The sequence below is a fragment of the Lathyrus oleraceus genome, chromosome 2, assembly GCF_024323335.1.
Source record: "Lathyrus oleraceus cultivar Zhongwan6 chromosome 2, CAAS_Psat_ZW6_1.0, whole genome shotgun sequence".
In the NCBI taxonomy this organism is placed as follows: domain Eukaryota; kingdom Viridiplantae; phylum Streptophyta; class Magnoliopsida; order Fabales; family Fabaceae; genus Lathyrus; species Lathyrus oleraceus.
Genome location: NC_066580.1, coordinates 80,440,407 through 80,451,595, shown reverse-complemented (window position 1 = coordinate 80,451,595; position 11,189 = coordinate 80,440,407). Strand labels below are relative to the sequence as shown.

Sequence of the window (11,189 nt, the reverse complement as noted above, 5' to 3'; positions counted from 1 at the left end):
TTTCTCAAAATCTTACGATGTGTTTTTTTCAATTTCCAATTTCCAAAACCTTACTATCTGTTTTTTCAAAATTTTCCCAAATGACAGAAAGCTAAAATTTTCAAATTTTCAATAATGAGATTTGATATATAATTTATATGATTGATATGTGATTGTGCTCTTATGATAAATTTTAATAATTGACTCTATAGATATATTGGTTTATGAATATTGATCTAAGTTCTTGAGTGATTCATGAAAATAAAGGTAGTTTCTTATTTATCTTATTTACATAGAGTTAGATTTATTCTATGTTAGGAAATTTTACTAACACGTAAAAAAAATAATGTAAATGTTTTTGGTTTTAAAATCTCATACTTATTGATATATATATCTCAACTGTGTGTATTTGTATCTAGGTGCAAATATGCCTTATAAATTTAAAATTTGTTTAAACTTGTTTTTATAAAAGGGTTTAAGCTTTTTAAAGCAAATTAGTTTATAATTTTGTATAAATTATATCTATGTTAAAATATACAAATAAATTTAGACATAATTTCGTCTTTAATTTTTTTTCTCTCCGAAAATTAAATCAATAATTATAAATGTATATTTTTATATAGTATTTGAATACAATGTTAATTTTTAAAATTTTACAATAACACTTCTCTTAAATTAATATCAATTTTAAAAATAGATTACAAGATTTCCAAGAAAATGCTATAAGACTAATATAAATGTTAGAGAATATTGTGACTTTATAGTTATATTTTTATTTATTTCGAGTAACTCTAACCATTTTAGAGTTGTCAATGCTTTCAAGTCGTTTAGAGTTAAATCTAATGAATTTTATTTTATTATATAATATAAAAATAATAATAATAATAATAATAATAATAATTTAATATTATTAAATATAATATTTTAGAGTTGAGTTAGAGATATTTATTATTTAGAGTTATTTTTTTTTAATTTAAGTTATTTTTTCATCATGCATGAGTTGCCAAGAAAAGTTATTAGAATTGTTATAGAGATAGTTAAAGAGTTGTCAATTGAGTACTTTAGACTACCTCATAGTTATTTAGAGTTGTGAAGGTTGTTATAGAGTTATTTAGAGTTCGTTTTTAGAACGTCATAAATAATATAATAAAACTTTTGAGACTTTCTGAGTATTTTTGATGAGTTAAAGCAGTTGAGTAATAATATAATTTTACTCTTTTTGAGAGGAAAACTAATTAATTTTAAACTATATTTTTGAAATTAGTAATTCAGTCGGATTACAGTGGTAGCTTGTGATTCACAATACTTTTTCGATTGGTAATATGGTGGATTATAGTGATAACCTGTGATTGACAATATGTTAGTTCAAGAGTGGAATCATATTTTGATAACATTTTGATGATGCTATTTTTTTATGATGGTTTGATGATGACGTTTTGTGATGATGGTTTGATGATGACATATTTAATGATGTTTTGACGATAATTTATTATGATGGTTTACTTGCATGCTTGCATTTATACATAATCATGCATGTGTATATGTTGGACTTAGGTGAGACTTCAGTCTATTCGGTGACCTCAAATCCATTTGAAGGGATTGTTGGTCTAGTTGAGGGATCAGAGGAGGTTCTCAGATCCATTTGGTAGGGATCGTCAGTTCATGTGAGGTACCGAAGACCGTGAAAGAAATCAGTAACATACCTCTGATATCCATAAAAACTTGATACCACATGCATATTGATGAAGGAGTTGGTGGCATTAACATCTGCATTACTATTTGAGTTAAATTGTGTTTGGTGTGAATCATAATATACTTGTGATTATTGGTTTTTACCATCCTACTGTTGATTTTCACCGTTATCATTTGTAAGGTGTATTCTCACCCCCTTTTTTGCTGTTGTGTCATTTGTGCTCCTCTGGAATACAAACAATCAGGTACTCAGCAAGAGTATTTGCTTGTGAGTTGGAAGATAGCCTTGAAGCTTTTCTTTGTTTATTTTATTGCATATCGCTATTTATTTGGTATATAGGCTCTGATATATACATCGAGAACGAGGCATATTATTCCTTTTGAGTTGGTGTTTTGGAGCTTATTTCTTTAAGTATTTTCCTTTGACTAATTATTTGATGTTTTGAGGTATTTCTAGTTCCACATTGAGATTTTTAAAAATATTCATAAAATTGCATATTTTGCTTTGAGTAGCATCCTAAGTTGCGAGATTTCTCTTTCACTTTAAGAGTCGACATTTAGGGTGTTACATATCATGTAACACCCAAGGTCGAAGAGGACAGAGAGTGGACATAATACTCAAGGCCAAAGAGGATAGATAATGATCGCCGAGTTCACATTAGAATGAGAGGGATCCTGAGGTTGTGCAGGGATGGGACTGCAATGTTGAAGGAAGGTTTATAAGGATTGATTGGTACAACATATACCAACAAAATGCATCTTCTTTTCGGTAGCCTAACAAATAAGAACTTCATACTTAAGGAGGTGTGACTTTGTGTAGTATTTGGATGAGTGACCTTCTGGAAACTTTCCCAGAAAGTGTGTGAGTGAGGACAAAACATGCTGAAAAGACCCGTGTTGGTCTGTGGGATTAGTGATAATATTGAAATCAGTATGAGGCGTTACAAATGGTACCATAACCATACATATTCCAATACAATGTGGTTCGGAGACGAACCAGGCAGAAGTTGGTGGACATGTGACACCAGAGGCCGAAGAGGACGAAGAATGAACGTAACACTCGAGACCAAAGAGAATGAGAGAGATTGCAAGACTGTGCAAGGAGGAGACTACATGGTTGAAGGAAGTTTATAAGGATTGATTGGTACTACCTATACCAATAAGAACTCCATACATAAGGAGGTTTGACTTTGAGTAGTATGGACGAAACAAACACATTGAAATGAGGTTCCACTATCTACGAGAGCAAGTTGCAAAAGAGAAGCTAAACTTAGAACACTGCAGAACTGAGAATCAAATTGCAGACGTCATGATAAAAGGTGTGTTTGTTGAAGTATTCAACAAACTGAAATATATGATGAATATAGATAGTTTAGATACAATGAATTAGACGGTGTTTTGAGAATATAGTTTTGTGTCAAAATCAATATTTCGACAGTCTGTTGTCGTCGAAATGTATGTGTTATCGAAACGTCAAAGTAGTGTACCTCAACAGAAATTTCAACTTATGTCTAATTTTATAGTGTTAGCAGAATTAAGTATTTTAGACTTTGCTTAAGGAGCAAGTAAATCCAAATCTATAAATAGGGAGTAACCCCTATCATTGTAATAACTTGCCGTTGTAAAGAATAAAAATCTCAGTTTGAGAGGATAGAGAAACTCCGCAGAAATTTATTTTTCTTTTTCTCAAAAAATCCTAATCTTTCTTTATTTTCCAATTCAATTTTTTTTCTTCTTCTATTATCAATTGTGCAGTAAAATTTTGCAATCAAAGTGGTGATTGATTCACTCGAGTGAAAAGTGAAAAAAAAGAGGAATAATTAATCAGAACAATTGATTCCTGTTGTTTAAGATTTGATTCGGAATTCATTATATTTTGGTGAAATTTTTGAACAAAAATTGACGAATTTCTAACCGTCAGCAGCATACGAGAAGATAGTGAAGGTGCTATAATAATGCTTGCCCCACTTATACGGCAAAAACTGCAGAAACTACTGAATTTGGAAAACCATAGGTTGCTTAACATATCTAGAGAGATGAATAGATGGTCTCACAAAGATAGACAAATATAATAGTGCAGGAATGGATATTTATGATATTTGCCCTAGTGAGGTGCAATGAGTTATGAGAATGATCTCAACATGAGAGATAGTTTTAGCTTTGTGTATGGGATTTTTGCCTTCTTGAATATGGAAAAAAAATGCATATTTGATTTAATAATTTGTACTTTAAAAATACAAATTAACAATGTCTATATTATTTTTAATAATAATAATAATAATAATAATAATAATAATAATAATAATAATAATAATAATAATAATAATAATAATAATAATAATAATAATATTAAAAAAAAATCAATTTTGGCGGTTCTTGGATATCCCATGTAAAAAGCCGTTAAAAGTGTCTTCTCGTTCGTTTATTCTGTTTTTTCGCTTACACATTGTTGGCCTTGCATTGCAATGTGCTCTTTCCCTTCTCTCTCTCTCTTTTCCCATGTTCTTTGTTTCTTTACTCCTTTGCAATGTTCCCTCTAATGAAAAACCACCTTAATTAACTTATTTGATATTTTGTTGTATCATTTTCTTATTTAGGTTTTAAAATTAATAAAAACTTACATTATCATGGCATACAAAATAGATAATGAATACGACTATCTCTTCAAGATTGTTTTAATTGGAGACTCTGGTGTTGGAAAATCGAACATTCTTTCCCGTTTTACACGAAATGAATTTTGTTTGGAGTCAAAATCTACCATTGGAGTTGAATTTGCAACAAGAACATTGCAGGTCTGTTTTTATTCTTTATTTTTATCATTTATTTTAAATATAAAATTTATTTTCATTAAATATAATCTGTGTTCTCTGCTTCAATTTCCAGGTTTTCAAATATATTAAAAACAATTTAATTTTATAATTAAATGTGAAATAAATAGTAAACAAAAAATTTTTTTAGTTAGTTTTTGGTTTCTTGTGAGTGAAGGGAATGGATTATTTAATGTTTATCTTATAGAAGGTTTTAAAGAAAGATCGCGTAGAAAGGTTTCTCGATTTCGGTTGGTAAAGATGTTGCAACGTTGATTGTGGTCGTTGAGGCGTGCATTAACCGAAATATGTTCTTTATCAAAAAACAGTGAATAACTATATAGTATGGATCCTACGGATACTGTTTTATCGTGGTCGTTTTCTCAAAAACGAATCGTTTTTTAAAACCTTGATCTTTTATAATATATATATATATATATATATATATATATATATATATATATATATATATATATATATATTAGAAAAACATGTGAGGATTGTATCGACTAAGCTTTTAAATGATGATTACGGTTGCGCGCATTGCAATCGCGTAAATACTTTCATGATTTCGGTAAGTATAAGTTTGTAATATTGATTGCAGTCGTTGCTGTGTTAATTAATTTCAATTTTTTCTTTATCATTAAAATGGTGAAGACCATATCAGCACCTTTCAATACCATTTTATTGCGCTGTGTGAAAACAAAACAGTTTTTTTAAACCTTGGCATTGACATTTGAGTGATATGCATTTTATGATGTAGGTTGAGGGAAAGACAATAAAGGCACAAATATGGGACACTGCTGGTCAAGAAAGGTACAGAGCTATAACAAGTGCTTATTATAGAGGAGCTGTTGGTGCTTTACTGGTTTACGACATTACAAAGAGACAAACATTTGAAAATGTTCTAAGATGGCTTCGTGAACTTAGAGATCATGCAGATTCCAACATTGTTATAATGATGGCCGGAAACAAGTCTGACTTAAATCATTTAAGAGCGGTTTTAATCGAAGATGCTGAAAGTTTAGCAGAAAAAGAGGGTTTGTCCTTTCTAGAAACTTCTGCATTGGAAGCACTTAATGTTGAGAAAGCATTTCAAACCATTTTGTTTGATATATATCATATTATAAGTAAAAAAGCACTTGCAGCACAAGAAGCTACTTCTACTACTGGTGTTCCTCATGGAACTACTATAAATGTTTCAAATATATCTGATAATAGTGGCAGTAAAACTTGTTGCTCTAGTTAACAAGGATTAATTACTTTGTAAAAAAAATTACGTAGAACAACATTGTTAATTATTAGTTGATGCCTTTTGTAATTTTTATGTTTTTGTAATTAAAAATGAATATGATGTGTAAGACTTGAATAGGTGTTTAGTCAAAATTGTAATTGTAGTTTGCTTGTCAATTATGTCTTGTTAGTTCTAGAATATAAATATGATATTGATTTATTATAAAATGTTACACTCGTTTGGTCTATAATATGATAATGCAACTATTGGTTACTAATGTAGGTGTTTATTCTGATTGATTAGCTTCTTACTCTATTGGCACGACCCTTGCTCAAAAGTAGTGCTTCAAATGTAAAAAAAAAGGATGAGATTTGAGTCTTGGAACATTTATCAAGAATGACAACAAAAAGAATTGATGTTTACTTGTGTTATTTGAACACACAAAAGGCACTAATGAGCATGGTGGTTGCGGTCGCGGATGCGGTTGTCTTTGTAGGTGTTACGGTTGTAGTCTTTGCAATCATAGATTAAGAAAAGTTTAAAATCCACCCTTGAAAAGCACTTAACGTTGATATTTTTCAAAACTATAAAATGAATTTTAGATTCTAAATTTTGAATTTTGATGATTGCGGTCGCAATTGCGGTTTACGAATCGCAATTCAAAACCATCCGAATGAGACTCGAGGAGTTGAGTCTTGAACATCTATTAGTAATAATGTATCGTTATCAAAATGTAGTAATAATGTATCGTTATCAAAATGTGGTTTCAAATAATTTCTATTAAAGTCAAAAAGTACCACATATTTCTTATAAGCTAAAAATGTTGGAGCAACTTTAGTGTGTTTTTTTTCTTTATGAAATCTAAGATATGTTACGAGTAATTCATATTCAATAGTAGTAATATTAGTTTTGTTAAAATTAACCTATATAGAATAGGTTATCATTTTGCCTATATGACATTATTGTTTGTATATATAAATAAGTGTAGTTGTCAACAATGATCTGTGCAGTGGGTGTGTGTAACCATTTGTTGTAATCGTTTGTTATTTCAATTCTCTCTTTTCTTCTATCTTAACTTTCTTCATTTTGTGCACCAACAATTGGTATCAGAGCTCCGGTTCAGATCCACGGGGAAACACATGGAAACATGAGTGAACAGTGAGGCGTTGTGTGATTGAATTCGTGTTGAATTTTTTATCAGAATCGTAACAGAATCACATTCTTGATTCTGTGGGATTGGGAAAAACTAGTGTTTGGTAAAATCCGAGTGAATTCCACAAGGTTGAAGATGAACAGAAACGGTAATCTGAATACTAAGCTTCTAGTGTTCGATGACAAGAACTAGAATCGGTGGATGATTCAGATGTGTGTGTTATTTGGCGCTCAAGATGTTCTTCATCTCGTCAATGACGATTACGTTCCGGTTGCACTTCCGGGAAGTGCAACAAATGCATAGAGGAATGCTCACCGTGATCTGAGGAAGAAGGATCAGAAGGATGTGAACGTGTTTGAGAAAATTATTGATTCGATAACGGTGAAGACTGCGTGGGACATATTGGTACGATGCTACGGTAATGATGCATTAATGAAGTAGGTGAAGCTTCAGTCTGTATGTAAGAAGTATGAGAATCTCTGCATGAAGACCAATAAGAAGGTACCTGACTACATCTCCAAAGTGATTCTGATCACAAATGAGATGAAGTCGTGTGAAGAAAGAATCATTGAAAAGGTACTTATATATCTTACTCCTCAGTTTGATTACATTGTTGTAGAAATTGAACATTCTAAGGATCTTAGCACTATGAGAATTGAAGAGCTGCAAAGCAGTCTAGAGGCACAAGAGTTTCGCCTGATTGAGAGAAACTCTGAAATAGAGGTAGAGCTGCAGGCTCTGAAAGTAGCTTCTGGTAAAAAATATCAGAAGTAGTCTTGGCTAGAAGCCAAAAAGAAATCTGATGATATTCAGAAGTCAGAAATCTTAACTTGTGAAAGACAGAAGAGTGCTAAGAAGGGGAAAGAGAAGTATGACAAAAGGAAAGTTAAGTGCTACTGTTGTAAGAAGTTTGACCACTTCGTTGCTGATTGTTGGTCAAACAAGGAAAGGAAGTCAGAAGAAGCAAACATAGTCAGAGGAGATTCTGGTGATGAACCTATGCTATTAATGGCTTCTGAGTCTTATAGTGCGTTTTTGGAAGAATGGTGGTACATGGACACTAGTTGTTCAAAATCACCTTATCGGAAATAAGAAATTGTTGGCTGAGTTTGACTCTGGTAAGAGGACCAAGATCAGATGTGCTGATGATAAGTATATGAATGATGAAGGAATGTGAAATGTCAGATTAGTTACGAGTAATGGTAAAACTGCATTGATTCAAAATGTGTCGTATGAGAAAACCCCCAAAAGATCAGTATCGTCTTAACATTGTAAGTCTCCTAACTATAGAGATTGATTTGAATACTTGTTATGCCATGGCCTTGAAATCTCACCCCTAAATGAGTCTTTTAGTAGTTTATCTTAGCAGTCAGCACCATCTGAATTACCATTGAGTAAGCGGACCGATGCAAATAGGTCAATGATCCTGTGCTAAAAAGAAAGAAAAATAAAAGACAAAAATCTGAAAAAGAAAGAAATAGAAAAAGGAATTTTCCTTCTAAGTTAGGTGACCCTCACTCGGTAACTTAGCCTAACGGTTATGAAACCTATGACAATATTGTATATTCATTAAAATTTTGACATAATATGGATCATGGTCACTAACAGGTTTGTTTGTCGTATGTGTACAAATAACGGGTTTAATGTGATTGTGCCTGAATGGAAAAGGACAAAAAATGGGATGAGTAAATTATTCTTGAAAAACAACCTTGGTTCATTCTCTCTCTCTTTAACATATAGAAAAAATAAATTATCATAAATAACCAATTGTTTTTCGAATTGCATGCATCTTGGAATCCATCTCTCGCTCTTTAACATATAAAATTTGGTTCAATAACCTACGTACTTATGAAAAAACAGTTCATTCTTTTATAGTTTATTTTGCAAAACATCAATTTGTTTACTAATTTCGAGTTATCACCATCATTATCATCATCATTATTTTAATCGATGATGAATATTATTATGATGACAATGATGAATATGATTCGAAATTTCTCAACAAATTTGATGTTTTTCAATATAAAATAAAAGAGAATGAACCATTTTTTAAATAACTTAGGGCATCGAACTAAATTTTACTCATCTCAGAATGACATCCACAATGAAATGAGGATGAAGCTGAAGTGAGAGTGGCGAACATGTATCTCATGATCTAGGTGTCTTCGCAGAAGTTAGCTGCTTTCACATTAGTTTTTTCATCCTTATATTTTTTATTCATAGCAACACAAATAATTTGTGAACCATACCTACAAGTCAAAATTTATATTACGTGATAAACTGATTTGGAAACATAAAGAATCATACCAATGCAATCCTACAAGTAACATGTTAATCTTATTTGGAAATATAAACTAGCATGAAATTAACAACATGTTAAAATAAATGAAAACTCAAGCAATGTCAAATACAGTTATGCCTCTATTGAACTAGTGTATTAAATGTAATAAAATTGACCAAGACACAAATTATATTTTTAAGAAGAACATAAAAATAGAGATCATTTTACGGAGAAAATATGGTAACAAAGATTTTTAGCTTTTTAAGAATAACTAGTGTCTTAAATAGAACAAAAATGGTAACTAAGATCCATTTCAAAACAAAGATTCAAGTAGAGATAACCCCAAAAACACGAAAATCATGCCAAATGAAAACCTTAAACCCTAAACCCTAAGTTTTTTGTCAAATGAAAACATGGATATCATGCCAAATGAAAGCGTATGAAAAAACAAATACAAATGGAAGAATCTATTCACAGAAAAATGGGAAGAATCTATTCATAGAAAAGTGGAAGAAAACATATGAATAACATGGAAGAAAACTTACGAAGAAGAAAATGAAAGATAAAATATATGAACTTGATTACCTTTTAGTATGAAGAAGTTTATGAAGACGAGTTCTCTTCATGTGGAAGAGCGAGATGTTAAGGTTTTTTTTAGAGAGATGACTATTTTGTGTTGAACCTTGATAATTTTCCTTACAAAAACCGTGATAAAACATAAGTATTATTCACAATAATTTCTGGTACTAACAGTGTTAATAGATATTTTAATTTTAATATATTTATAAGAGTATCCTTACAACCCCTTTTTGTAACGAATTTTTTTTTGGTGTTTGAAATTCGAAACAAGTAACCTTTCATCTATCACCACGGTTGTTATTTTGGCCCATGGTGAAATATCTTTTAATAAAATAATAAAAAATTACAGGCACGTGAATGAGTTATTACTATGGTTGTTTAAATGGACATAGTAATAAGGTGTTACCAAAGATATAGTTTTTAGTAGTGAATCATCCCAATCATCACCATTATACATCAAAGATTTCTCCTTTCCAGCTCATGAGAACAATTTTAATGGGTAAAATACCAATAGAGAATTAAATCTCTCTCACTACTAGGATGAAAGACTCTTCAAGTATTTCCCTTTCATGGAAGCCTTCAACTTTGTCAACCGCAACACATTGTCTATGAAAAAGCTTAAGAGAGGTACCCCTAATTGGTAAGAATGTTTTATGCAAATATCACTTGCAAAGACGATATCATAAATTTTGAGGTCAAGAAACACCCTATCACTTTATCTCTTGAACATTTTTCTCGAGTTTGTAACCTACCATTTATTAACAAGATTATGATCAAACGAATCTTGAAGGTAATGAATTTCAGTTTGACTTTAATGCTTACACTCTCCTAATTGATCCTTCTTCTGAGATTCTAACTCCATTAAATCTCAACCTTATACACCCTAACAGTAAGTTGATTCATTATACAATGAATCATATGCTCTCCAAAGGAAAAGAACTTTTAGCACCATCCAAAAATCAAACATTCATACAGTTTGGTTTTTCGAAAACCAAGTTGAGAAAAATTGGGTAGATGTCATACTTCATCAAATGCTGGATAGCAAAACAAAACAAAAACCCACGCTACCCTATTTCAAATTTATCACATAAATTTTGGCCTACACCGGCTATGATTTCAAAGACAAAGAATCAAAATTTATGCACACAAATATAGGAAAAATGGTTGTGAGCCAAATGCGATATGCAATTCGAGGAAAATAACTTGTTCTACTACAACCAAAAAGTGCAAGACATCGTAGAAGCAATGACCTTCCTCCATCCTCCTCAAATATCCTCAATGACATCTTTTATTAGCAAAGGTAAATGAATTCATAGATTAACATGCTCTTTGAAAGAATGGAGAGAAGAAATATCATTTATCCAATAGCTTCAAGAGAGGATGATGATGATGAGATCTACTAATTGTTTCTTATTTTCTTATGATGCTTATTTATTTTCCTTGCAATTTCCCTTTGTAACTTTC

At 31.0% G+C, this 11,189-nt stretch overlaps 1 protein-coding gene across 1 annotated transcript; it reads left to right on the top strand.

Annotated features, from left to right (window-relative positions):
* Window positions 1-4,287: 4,287 nt before the first annotated feature.
* Window positions 4,288-5,727, top strand: LOC127121135 (ras-related protein Rab11C). The gene is made up of 2 exons (XM_051051723.1): window positions 4,288-4,463; window positions 5,242-5,727. The coding sequence occupies exons 1-2, from the start codon at window positions 4,299-4,301 to the stop codon at window positions 5,725-5,727; spliced, it is 651 nt and encodes a 216-aa protein (XP_050907680.1). The 5' UTR covers window positions 4,288-4,298.
* Window positions 5,728-11,189: the final 5,462 nt, after the last annotated feature.